This window comes from Ipomoea triloba, chromosome 15, assembly GCF_003576645.1.
Source record: "Ipomoea triloba cultivar NCNSP0323 chromosome 15, ASM357664v1".
In the NCBI taxonomy this organism is placed as follows: Eukaryota; Viridiplantae; Streptophyta; class Magnoliopsida; order Solanales; family Convolvulaceae; genus Ipomoea; species Ipomoea triloba.
This window is the reverse complement of record NC_044930.1, coordinates 13,530,122-13,544,181: the sequence shown is the minus strand read 5'-3', so window position 1 is coordinate 13,544,181 and position 14,060 is coordinate 13,530,122. Positions and strand designations below refer to the sequence as shown.

The window sequence follows — 14,060 nt, the reverse complement described above, 5'->3', positions numbered from 1 at the left end:
AAAAAAAATTTGTAAGTTAATTTTTACTATATCATTATAACAATATCTATTATAACCATAAATTTTGAATTATTTATTATCATCGCTGACAACAATTGTAACAACTGTCATTGACAAACTTCCAAAAAATTTTGTCTCAACAACGAATGGAAATAAAAAAAAATCAATACTTCATTGTGGCAGATGAAAAGTAATTACCACACTCTATTACTCCTATTAAATTAAATAATTTAGTATCTAAAATTAAAAATAATACATATGCATTTCTTTAATTTAGAATTAAATGTCTACAATGTCTTTATTCACAAAAAATTATTCATTATCAAAAACTTAAAAAAAGAGATATGATTTCATTAGTTATATTATATATATTTTCTACAATACAAAGATTCTTTAACTTCAAAGTTATTAATTAATTATATTTACTACATTGTCGACTGATTAGTTATATTATATATATTTTCTACAATACAAAGATTCTTTAACTTCAAAGTTATTAATTAATTATATTTACTACATTGTCGACTGTCTTCTTTTTACATTATATTGTAATTAAAGAGTAAATACCAGTGGAGGTCCTACGATTTTGATGGCACTGCCACTTTTAGTCCTCAACTTTTAAATCAATCACTTTTAGTCCTCTGACTTTGATGGTACTGCCATTTTTAGTCCTCAACTTTTAAATCAACAACTTTTAGTCATCTTACTTTGTGTTTCTAGCCACCTATGGTCCTTTCGTTACAATTGGACATCTAATGTCATTTTTTAAGGGCAATTCAGTCATTTGGTCTAAATTTAGTGTTAACAAAGGAGAGTGGAGAATAGGGTTTCTTCAATTATTCTGATGAGGAAACATAATACTTAATACAATAATTATGAAATGACTAAATTGCCCTTGAGAAAATGACATTAGATGTCCAATTGTAAAGAAAAGACCATAGGCGGCTAGAAACAAAAAGTAAGAGGACTAAAAGTAGTTGATTTAAAAGTTGAGGACTAAAAGTGACAGTGACATCAAAGTCGGAGGACTAAAAGTGGTTGATTTGAAAGTTGAGGACTAAAAGTGGCGGTGTCATCAAAGTCGGGGGACCTCCACTGGTATTTACTCTGTAATTAAATATCAAAGTTATAATACAAAATATGTTATATATTTATTTACCAAGTATTTATTAATACCATGAAAAAAAATAAAAAACAGTTTGAAGTCAATCATATTAACTACTTGGGGAGAATTTGTTGACAAAGAGGGTATTCAAATAATCCAAGAAATTGGAGCGGAAAACTACCCTCTAATATCTCTGGATTACATTACAGTTGTTCACTTTAAAGGTAAATCACATCTCTTTATTAAGATGATTTAAAATGTACTAATTTTTACTACCTTATCTAATTTTATTCCTTATATAAACTAGGAATTTCTTTATTAACAAGAAGTCATTCAACAATAATGGTTGAACCAAAAGTAACTCGAGCATAACACCTAAAGAATTAGTATGCTTTTACGTTGATAATAATATGTAAATGTTAATTAGATCATTATCTTACAAGCTACATTTAAAACTCAATATTAAAAATGCCAATGTAGGGCAATAGAACATCGTGACACACTTGATCCATCGAAACTGCAATCAATCTTGCAAATCAAAAAATGGAAAATTTTCAAAAATAGTCACCGTTGCAGCATTCATTGATATTGTATGTAAAATACTTATTGTACATCTGATATATTAGAACTAATATAAATTTACAATTCATTTCATTTTCTAAACTCAACCTGTTTAGATTAAGGGCAAAATCAGCATCAAACCTTAACAACAAAAAATTAAGTATCCGGGCTACTTGCAAAGTCATTGTTGTTACTATTAAGTAAACACGTTATGGAACTAGAACAAGATGTACTACTCATGAACCTTCTACAAATATAAAAAAATATTAATATTTTGTTAAACACTTTACATGAGAATCTACGACACTGCCAAATATCAACAAGCGCTTGCAAGATAAAGAGTTTATAGTACAACTAAGATCCTAGTCATATACACAACAAGGCACAATCAACCCAATTGCACATGACACACTACCAATAAAAAAGAAGAGGACAAGTACTGAAGATAAAAACAATAACAATGCTACCCAAAAGAGAATTAAGAAGACTTAAAAGGAATTCGAACCAAAAGTAGTATTTATTTAGACTATTGTTTTTAGACTAACGTTATTTCAAAGTTGCAAACATTTATTTTAGTAACAATTATAATCAATTTCTCCTATATTATTTTACATTCATATATTTTGAAGGACTGATTTAAATAAACAAATTCAACATTCAATTACCTATACATAACTTTTGAAGAACTGATTTAAATAAACAAATTCAACATTCGATTACCCATGCATAAACATCTCCTATATAATTTTGCATTGATATACTTTGAAGTATTTATTTAAAAATAATTGTGCATTATCTCATTCTTGCGGTGCGCGTAAAAAACTAATAACCAAAATAAAAGTGAAAGAAAACCAACAAGAACAGCTTGGTCTTCACTGTACACACACTGACACACAAGGGCGAGGCTGAAAACCATAACCATATAGAAATGGTTGGCAATAATCTCAGAAAAATAGAAAACTTATTATTAAGTTATAAGATACAAGCATAAAACCAGTTCATACAGCATATATCTACAATACATCACAAGGAAACAGCTTTTAAATCTACCATATGGTTGTCTACTTTCTTAGTATGCCAAGCTGAATGTTGTACTTGATTGATCTTATTGGGTAATTGCTCAACCTCCAACACACTGGACAGCAGTTTCACTAGAATTTTAGATTTCTGTGGTCATTTGTCTCTACTCTCTTTCAAACTGTAAATCTTGAATGTGTAATACAGATAGAACAGTCCAAATCTGCCCAAACTTCCCACCAGATATTCAGAAGATAACATGCTAATTCATCACTTCCTTTCCTTTTGGCTGTGTCACCTGTGTCCTCCAGTTTTTCATGCTTCTCTGACATTTCTAGATCCAACAGCATATACATATATATACACATATACATTATACATATATATTTGCATTACTGTCTATAACCAGTTATCTCCTCTGAGATGAATGGCTTCGAGATTTATAAGCTCCATCAAAGTCAAATAGGATTCCTCCTCAAATATGTTTTTGAAGAATGTATTCTTTTTGAGTTCTCCAACGGCAACTCCCTTGTAGTAATTTCCAGATATTTGATGCTCGCAGTTGTAGATCAATAGAATATAAACTAGCAGCCATAACTTGTAACAACTACTATCCATGCAAGAGAGTAAAGCAAGACCTAGTCTCCACATGGTATACTGTCTCCAAAGTACGAGATCAAATACTATGGGATGATGGTCAAGACAACAACCTCAGTGGATTGCCCGGTTTACCACTGACCAAACAGTCTTTATACTTTCCCAAGGAAAAAATAAAATAACAAAAAGGGCATCCAAAACATTATGCACCTACTCTATATGACTTAAATGTTTGAAAGAGCTACTTACTGAAGTTTTCACTGGATAAGTAGGAAGGGCCAAAATTTTACCAAGTTAAGCTCCATCACGATAGGAAGCCATAGAGTAGCTAAAGGCCCTTCCCTTCCATAACTAGTTATCAACAAGCTGATGTTGGGATGTTGCAGCTAACTTCCCTGGACCAGGGTTGGGTTAGTCTCTGCAACAGCAATCTTAACTGGTTGCCATCCTGATGGATGATGTGCGATCCATTTCTTCATATTGATAATCATGTGCAAGATCTGAAGTATTTCTCCAAGAGAAAGCTCTTTTAAACTCATCTTCTTTATAACAGTGGCTGCTTCATACCTTAAAAAGATTAGAATATGTCATAAATGCGAATAATACAGATGAAAAGATTTTGGTAAAAACAAAACAAAATACAAAAAAAGAGACAATCTCATTCGTATAATAATTAAATTTCCAATAAAACAAAAATTGAAATATAGGCAAAGTGCTAAAGTAGCTTTATACCTGCAATGGGTAGCCAACAAGGCAGACTGTCCAGCAGAAGATGATAGAAATTTCTGGATTTCATCCCAGATTTCTGTTGAATACTCCTTTTGATTTTCACCAAGTGGATTGACACACTTCCACAATTTCTCATTCTTACGCACATATAATTGCAAAGCACCTAAGTTTTGCATTACTACCATCTGATGTTCAACTGCACTCTCAAGAGCCTTCTTAACATCAGTATCACGATAACTTGGATCTCCATAATGAATACAATCAGAAATGTTTGCCTCAGTTGGCATAATCTTCTCATTTTTTAATGTATCCAAGGCAAGTATGATAACCCCCATAAGGCTTAGCACATAATCGGAAGGGTTTGTGGAACCTCCCCACGCACCATTAACAGATACATTACTACTGCCAATTGCAGAGGAAGGCGGTGGCAAAATCTCTTGCCCAGAGAGTGGATACCTGTTCGCTTCTTTCTCACTGTAAAATGACTGTTTCTTCTGAGGTTTATATACTTTCGGGGGCCCATTCAAGTTTAGATGGTGAGAAGAATTAATATTGGGAGTTGGCCTCACCTCTCCTCCATTCCTTGGTTGAGCAAGAGGAGGATTGTATCCGTCATTAGGATATTCACCCACTTTTAGCCTACTGATGTCAGGTGCATTAGTTAAAGTACATAAGGCAGTGCTAGGTACATCCGTCCTGGGAGGCATCACGTGTGCAGGGCGCATATGTGAAATGGGTGGCAGTGCATTACTTGGTGGTGGTGGCGGTGGTGTGTTTGGCCTCATTGGCATTGTTAGGCAACTTTGATAAGGGTTAAAAGGGTTACTAGGATTCACCCAAGAAGATCCAGGGTAAATGATATTTGGAGAAGTTCCAGGTCCTGTGAAAGGAATTCCTGTATTATGAGCAGCAGATAAATTTTGAGAATCATTAAAATGATTAGGGTACCCTTGTCCTTGTTGATTAAAGTTCACATTAATATGGTCTTCTTGAGGTCCCACCACTGCACTTGAAGTTCTTGACATACTAGGTAGAGTCACATTTCTCCGAATTTGTTTGCTCTTAAATTTAGTATCTGGACCCCTTCCAAGATTGCCGAACTTCTGATTCACTGCATAAAGACTTTCATGGAACGTATCCACAGATTGGTTTTGCTGACTGGAAATGTTGATGGGCATAGCTAATGTCTCACAATTTGAAACATTTCCAATGCTGTTAGTGACAAACTGCTTTGATTCGATGTTAGTAAGAGGCGGACCTCCTGATGAAAGACTTGTCCAGAGCCATACATTCTTTGCTGCAGCAACAAGTGCTGCTGATGCTTTTTGAGGTTGTGCTAGAAGAATATTATATCTACGCATGCGCAGCTGATGGAGAGCATTTGAAAAATCTCGATCACCAGATATCAACAAATAATTAGCAGGAGCAGGATTGTCAACTGCCCAAAATAGCATGTCCACCAGAATCTTCTTGTCACTGGCATCTTTAACACCTGTAATGCATACAAAGTTAATAGTCAATTCAATGAGCAGTCCATGAAAAGTGATAAACTGAACAAGATATGATGCCTTCTAAACAACAAATAACGTTTAGTAGGTCATTATAACACATGAGCAGTCAACATGCTTCAGTTTTTAAAGTTATACTAACAGTCAGCACTGTTGCAAAAACCCGCTTAGGCGCCCCTAGGCCGAGGGGATTTTACCCTTAGGCGGACATTAGTCAGCCGGCCAACTAGGCGGCCTAGGAGCCCAAGTCGGCCAAACTAGGTGCCCAAGTCGGCTAACTAGGCACCTGAGTTGGCCAATTCGACCGAGTGTTTTTTTTTTCTTTTGGTGTGTTGTTTTTCTTATTATTATTGCTCGGCTGCCTAGGCGCTAGGCGCCCCTGGGTGCCCGACTAGCGCCCCCGACTAGCGCCTAGCGCATTTTACAACATTGCCAGTAAGAGGAAAAAAGAAGACCATAACAAAGCATTGTCCAATAAACCTAAATGATCAATTGATCAATCATAATTATTAGAGTACAAAAATCTCCCTATTTCTCACCAGTCAAGAAGATAATCAAGCAAACTAGCTTGATAAAGATTGACATGGAGGTTGGAGGCTAGAATCTACCCAACTAATACAATTCTGGACATCCAACTTGGATGAACTAATTAGATCTTTCCAAATATACCTTCCAAAGATTCAAAAAAAAAAAAAACTTATAATCCAAGAAATTGGAAATGCGGCGAGCTCCAAAGTTGCAATCACAAAAATAAAGAAATTAGAGGATCATTGTTTAACTTGAGCCATGTAAAGACATATCAATATATTCACTTAGAAAGTTGTTCCAATTCTTTCCCCAAAAGAACCCCACCCCACCCCCTATTTATGAAAGATGAACTATCCATTAAAAAGCAGGCTCTATAAGAATGAAATATTTTTTAAACGGAAAACAACACTAAGAAGTCAAAGAGAGTTTCAATATTCACTCAAGCAAAACTTCTGCAAGTCCCTACATAGATATCATCTGTGCAGCAAAGCTCATCACAAAGAGATATAACTCATCAGCAAAGATTAGGCCCTGTTTGGTAAATGACTTTTAGCTGATTGGGTTGACTGTTTGGGTTAAAAGTTATGATTTGTTGATAACATTAGCCGATTGTAGAAAGTTGTTTGATAGATTAGCTGTTAGCTGTTTGGTATAATTTCTTTTCTCAAAAAGCGGCTGCTTTGAGTAGCCTTTTGAATTTTAACATTCTGAGTTACAAAAAGCTTATTAACCAAACAACTAATAATAGTCAAATAAGCCACAGATTATTTACCAAACAGGGCCTAACACTTCACTCAAAATGATCACAAAAAAAAAATAATAAATAAAAAAAATTGAACAAAATAAAATTCAACAAAATCGCATCCTATTGCACAACTCACCTCGATCACACAACACTCTCGCTCCAAAACCCTATAAGCTACACAAAGATACAGGCATCATCATGAATCATACCTGCAGGGACGTGATTGAGGGCGATGCCAGTGCTATTAAGGGCCTGCTGAATTGAAGGAGAGATCTTGGTGGTGTCGCCATAGGCAGAGATGGAGACAGGCCCACAGTAGTTCATCGCCACCAGCGCGGAGCTTATGTTCTGTGCAATAGCGTGCGGGTCGCAGCCCCTGGGAACCTGGCAGTTCTCGATGTCCCACCAAACCGATATCCTCTCAGCCGCGTAGAGCGGCTCAGCCACCCCCGTGGGCGGCGATCCTACACCGCCGGAGACGCTCATCTAATCAAATCGAGAGTGTCGGCGAAGAATTAGAAAGAGTAGACTAGTGAGTTAGCAGCAGCGAGCCACGGTGTGAAAGGCCAAAGTGGGATAAATATGGTGAGTGAGTTGAAGAGAAGAGAGGAGGATTGGATTGGATTGGATTGGATTGGAGGAAAGGTGTCGCCGCGTGAAGAAGAAAGGTGGTGGCCGGTGGGGTCGGCTTAGCGCGTTGGTGGGACTTTTGGAGTGAAGTTGGGGGTTGTCCATTCTTGTTGCACTCCAAGTATTTTAACTCCATTGCCTCATCAATAAGAGCATTTTAGTAGTGGAGTTATTTTACGGTTTTTAAGGAGTTTTTATAGATATGATTATGAAAGAAAAAGTGGAGTAGGAGAAACAAAAATTAAAACAAATCAAATTAGAAAAAAATAAATAAATATTTAAAGTTGTCAGGCGCGCCGCAGTGCCCAGCAGTGTACGCGCCTGTTGGCACGCACGCCTGAAGCCGTGACCCAAGGAATGGTTACTGTTCCAAGCACCCTTCTCTTGCATATGCTCCCAATGCTTCTCTCTCCTTTCTCTTTCATGTCATACAATGTTGTACTAATATCTCCAAAAAAATCATTGATATCGATGCTCTAACTCCAAGTCCTTTAATTTTACTTCTAATTAATACTCCCTTCATCTCATTTTATGAAATGTTTCACGGGTCTCAATTCCTGAGCGAGCCAGCAGCCCAAACCAACAAACAATGATACGGCGAACAAGAATACGTGAAAAACATTTCTTGTAGAAGACAAATCGACAAAGACATTAAGATAATTAGATTTAATTAAGAAATTAGTGATTCTAAGTTATTTGATTCGGCTTCCTGCAGTCCATAGGCATCCATCTAAATATATTTATAAAAAAAAAAAACAAAACAAAACAAAACAACAACCACTTGGCTGTTGTTTTGTTTTTACATCCATTGAGGGCAAAAAGTTTAATTATTCTATTTTTAAATTTTTATTTTTATTTTTATTTTTAAATTTCAATTTTAATTATATTGATTGTTGGCATATTTAATATTTAAAATTTTGTATTTGCTTCAAAATGTTAATTTGTTCTATAGACGATTTCAAATGCGAATTTTTGTATATGAAATTATATTTTATAATTCAAAAGGTCATTTATTTTATTATTTAAATTTATTTTTATTTTAAATTTAAATTTGAAATTATTAATTATAGAAAAATTAATAAAATAATAAGTGATTTGTTGTTATAAAATAATAATAAGTGATTTGTAAGAGTGTATGGTCTACAAAATGGGGAAGAAAAAGGAGAAGAATTAGAAAGGAAATAAGAAAGTAGATTATGACTCTGTTTGGCAGAGCTTATTTAAGAGCTTATAGTTTATTTTAAGCTAATAATAAGTTATAATCTCTGTTTGGTAATGTTCCTAAATTAAGCTAGTAGCTTAAAATAAGAGCTTATTTTTTGTTGTAATTTCAATTTGACATTTGTGTTTGAACATTGATTTTTGTATGAACTAATCTTATGAAATTATAAACATTTTGTTTTACTTTATATGTTTTTAAATATATGTTCTTACTTTATATTTTATTACAATATATATTGATTTCACTATTTTATATTTTAATATATAAACAAACCTATTTAAATTGAAAACAATTTAAATTGCATGAAGATGTCATTTTTAGTCTTTTTACATTTATCAGCTTATCAAAAAGCTAATTTTACCAAATACTTTTAAGTATACAGTGCTTTAGATTTCAATTTCGATATTATAGCTTTTCAATTTTCAACTATTTTTTTAACTTTCAACTACCTTTTCAACTAGGTTTGTGAACCATAGGCTATATGGTAATGCGGAGGAGATGAACTTAAAAAAATAAAAATGTAAGGGGAGAAGGGATTTGAATGATTAGACAATAGTAACGAAGATCTATTGTGCGCTATGAAGCCAAGAAACCTCTTCAAGCAATTCTATTGTCCTAGTCGGACTAGGGAGTAGGAAACATGGATATAGACACAATACCTACCTATGAAGTTGTGACTCGTCAAACACTCAAACCTGGTTATGTATTTGACTACTAGCTTGGTCCAAAATTAATTAACCATTGGAACATCCATATCCCTACATATATTATACGTATAATAAAAGAGGATTTTGCAAACTCATATTCTTTATAAAAAAAAATTAAAATTGTATTAAATTAATATTTCTCGCCTTAAATTCTTTTTATTTTCTTTTCTTTTTACACAAATAAAATTAACGTATAAAATATACTATTAAAAAGTTTTAATTTACACATTTTAAATGACACTTTTATTGCTACATTTTTTTCAATTAAAAAAAATATATAATTACATTAAGTTATAATTGTATATTCATTAAATTACTACTGTACTACATGTTCATTAAATAACTACTACGAATCTATTATTATATGTTTATTAAGTTGTTACAAGGTATATAAGATTTCCATCCCTTTAATTTACAAAGTATATTCTCTTAAATTTTGCATATTTCTTCATTTGCATGATGAGAATTATTCAAACTTGCTAACAAAAATGCTTCTAATAACCATTGCCACTATTTTTTTTTTTTTTAAAACAACGAAATATGCTGTAAAAATATTATAGTTAACACTATATATTTACTAAAAAAAAATTCTTCCATGTATGAGCAAGAAGAAAAAGATATACATGTTCACCTTCAATACTAAATATTTAACCATAATATAAAATTCGTAATAAATTTTTAGGAAATATTTGTATTAAATGTTGATGATACCAAACACACTCAGAATTTAGGTCCCCAACTCTTTTACTACGGTACAATTTGTAGACTTGAAAATTTGTCTCTGTATCATCTACAAAGCCACATTTAAGGGCAAACTATACTACCCAAAAAGTAAAATAACTAGATAGTAGTTCAATCCGTAAAGTAGACTAACCCAATAGTTTGCAAGTCCAAATAGTTGAAGATTCGATAAGACAAGGATTTGAATGATAGAACCCAAAAAGTTCAAGACGAAGAGTTCAAGACCCGAAAGGTACAAATGTCAAATAATGGAAGTGCCAGATAGTTTAAAAGAACCAAGTGATTTAAAGGATCTGTAGAGTAAAGGCTCACAGAAGGTAGTGCCAACCGAATGGACAAAATGGTTGATACAAGGCGTATGGTTGTTGGTTTAACTTTTCAGTCAAATACCCGGTTAGTAAGGTTTTTCAGAATTGAGAACCATTTTAATTAACAATTGCATAGTTAAGGATGAAATTGAGCAAGTTTAGAAGTCGATAACCAAAATGGTAAAGTCCTAATAATCGAGAGACCAAATTGAGTATTAACTTGGTTGATGCGAGAAGTGAACTTTTGGACAGTAAAAAGGTTACTTTATATATGGACAACCATCAGAATGTCTCTACCGTTGATATATTCTATACATGCAGTTAATAATTTATGTGTCTGTAAATAAATTAAAAGCACATAACATGTTAGCTACAAACACATAACATGGTAACTGCAGACACACAATATGTTGTTAAAATATTATATGTTTGCAATTAACATATTATATGTAATTACCATGTTATGTGTTTGTAGTTAACAAGTTATGTGCCTTCAATTTATTTACATATATATATATATATATATATATATATATATATATATATATATATAAACTGTTAATTATTTTCAAAAAAATTTGTTAATTGTAGGTACAAAATATATAAATTATAGATCTAAAAGTTATTTTGAACCAGAGTCCACAATGCAAGGTAGATCATGGTTCATAGTATAGTTACCAATGAACAATGTATAATCTACATCTACATCTACAATCTTATATCTCTTAATCTTAATCTTAATATAAGAGCCAATAAAGTTAGGGCTCTAACAGAAGAAGAAAAAAATGTTGGTGCTAATTATTTACTTAAACAAATGGTTCATATTATTTTGATTTTAGTAATTTTTTATGATTTCCCTTCTTTGCTCTCTATCATATTATTTTCTTTCTTAAATAACCTTACATTCCGTTTTTTTTTGAAAATTCACATTCCGTTAATATAAACTTTAGTAACGGAATATTCCGTTAACTTTTAACTTACCCATTAATTTATATAAAAAAGGTCGTAGGTTCGAACCCACCCCAATCAGTAGGGATGTCAACGGGGCGGGGCGGGGAATGGGGTCCCCGTCCCCGCGAGGATTTTTCGGGGACGGGGAATCCCCGCGGGGATTTTTTTAAATTATGTAAATTAAAAAAAAATTAATATTATTAAAAAAAAAAAAGAAACTAAGCATTAAATCCTTAAACAAATTCCAAATTCAACATACATAAATCAATAAAATTAAAATATTCAAACTCTAAAATTATTATAAATATCCAAAGTTTCAAACTTTCAAACAAAAATACATAATCATAAAATGCACAAACACTTTAAATTGTTTCAAACTCCTTCAAAGTTCAAAGTCCAAATATAAGTACATAACAAAACAAATGAACTCCTAGGATTTTAACTTTTAATTTTTTATATACTTTGTATATAAATAATATATAATATATAATATAATATAATAATATACGGGGAATCGGGGACGGGGAGGAGAGCGGGGATCGGGGTCGGGGCGGGGAATACCCTTCCCGTCCCCGTCCCCGTTCCCCGCGGGGATTAAGAATTTCTCCCCATCCCCGCTCCCGTTCCCCGGAATAATTTCCCGAACCCGCCCCCGTCGGGGCGGGGATCGGTTTTCCCCGTCGGGGGCGGGTTGAATTGCCATCCCTACCAATCAGGGTTGGCATAATTGTTAAACATATACTACGAATATGTTAGAGTATATTATTGAAAAATAAGTACCGTACTATATTACTCTTATTACATTAAATAAATTAACAGCTACAAAAAAAATTCATGCATATGCATTTTTTAATTTAGAATTTGATGTTTACAATGCATTTATTGAAAAAAAAATATTCATTATCAAAAAATTAAAAAAGAGATATAATTTCATTAGTTATATTGTCTTTATTTTCTACAATAAAAATTATTCATTGTCAAAAAAAATTAAAAAAGAAATAATTTCATTAGTTATAAGTCTTTATTTTCTACCATAAAAATTATTCGTTATCAAAAAATTAAAAGAGAGATATAATTTCATTAGTTACATTGTCTTTATTTTCTACAATGTAAAGATTCCTTACCTTCAAAATAATTAATTAATTATATTCATTATATTATTCATTATTTTCTTTTTACACTATCTTGTAATTAAATACTTCGTATAAAAGTTATAATACAAAATAATGTTATATATTTATTTACCAAGTATTATATTAATAACATAGGAAAAAATTTTAACAAAAAAATTGAAGAAAATCATATTAACTACTTGGGAGGATTTGTTGACAAAGAAGACATTCAAATAACTCAATATATTGAAGCGGGAAGCTACCTCGTAATATTTTTTGAACTACATCACTGTTGTTCACTTTAAAGGTAAATCGTATTTATTTATTAATATGATTTAAAATGTATAAATGTTTATTACCAAAAGTAGTATTTATTTATACTATCATTTTTAGACTAAGTATTTAGACTATCATTTTTACTAAATTACAAACATTTATTTTAGTGACAAATATAATCAACCTCTCATATATTATCTTGCATTCATATATTTTGAATTACCAATTTAAATAAACAAATTCAACATTCAATTATATATGCATGAACATCTCATATATAGTCTTGTATTGATATACTAGTTCTTATTTGAAAATAAATATTAGGCATTATCTTATTCGCGCAATGTGTGTGAAAAAACTAATAATCCTACTAAGGAGGTATATAATTAATGGGCCAGAAGTTTGGGCTTACCTAAGTGTGAAACTGAATGCGGGAAATAATTAATATCTTGCGATTGTATGAAGAAATGAAATTCACTCTTGGGTTGTTGAATTTTGAAGTCTAAATCTTGCTCACCATGGCAATGTCGACAAATTATATTATGAAACAAGGTCCATTTTGTATTATGGATCATCGTTCAAAATGACATTCAAACTATGTATATGTAGTTAATGTATGACGTGTTAATAATTAACATATTATATGTCTGTAAATAAATTGAAGACATATAATATGCTAACTAAATGTACATAATATATTAATTGTAAGTACATAATATGTTTTAACATATTATTAGTATTTTCGCCCGTGCGTTGCACGGAATAGATTTACTATAATATGTTAAGAATATTTAGATTGGTATACAATTATATAAATTATAACGTCAAATATTATATAGTGCAATTGAAGAATTGAGTTTGATCGATTATGTTTTCTGATATTATCATTAGTTGAATTTGAACAAATAATTGTCCAATTAATAACCAACGTGTATATATATGCATCCAGTGCTTAAGCTTTAGACATTTTAAATATCAATGTTTATAATTTGTATTAATTAGACTAATTATCTCGTTGTCTAGCAACTCAGTTATAGAAATTATTTGTACGAATGATATATTCTATATAGATATATAGCAATTTTGTCATCTTTGTATAAAAATAAAACATAACATAATTGTTTTGAATTACACATTATTGAAAACCTTTATGTAGACGGCATTGGTAGTATATTGTATATTGTTATTGTAAATTTTTATACTTATTTCTAATGAAGTAAATTATCCAAAATTATAGCTTTTTAGTGCTCTATTTTAGAATGACTAGAGTAAATTATCCAGGTCTTTAGTACTTCATTGATTATAAGATATTTTTAAAGCATG

General features: G+C 31.8%; 1 protein-coding gene across 1 annotated transcript; it reads right to left on the bottom strand.

Annotated features, from left to right (window-relative positions):
* Positions 1 to 2,605: 2,605 nt before the first annotated feature.
* On the bottom strand, positions 2,606 to 7,427 carry LOC116006544. The gene is made up of 3 exons (XM_031246966.1): positions 7,000 to 7,427; positions 4,013 to 5,501; positions 2,606 to 3,847 (listed from the first exon to the last, which is right to left on the bottom strand). The coding sequence occupies exons 1-3, from the start codon at positions 7,274 to 7,276 to the stop codon at positions 3,667 to 3,669; spliced, it is 1,947 nt and encodes a 648-aa protein (XP_031102826.1). The 5' UTR covers positions 7,277 to 7,427; the 3' UTR covers positions 2,606 to 3,666.
* Between the last annotated feature and the right edge of the window lie 6,633 nt (positions 7,428 to 14,060).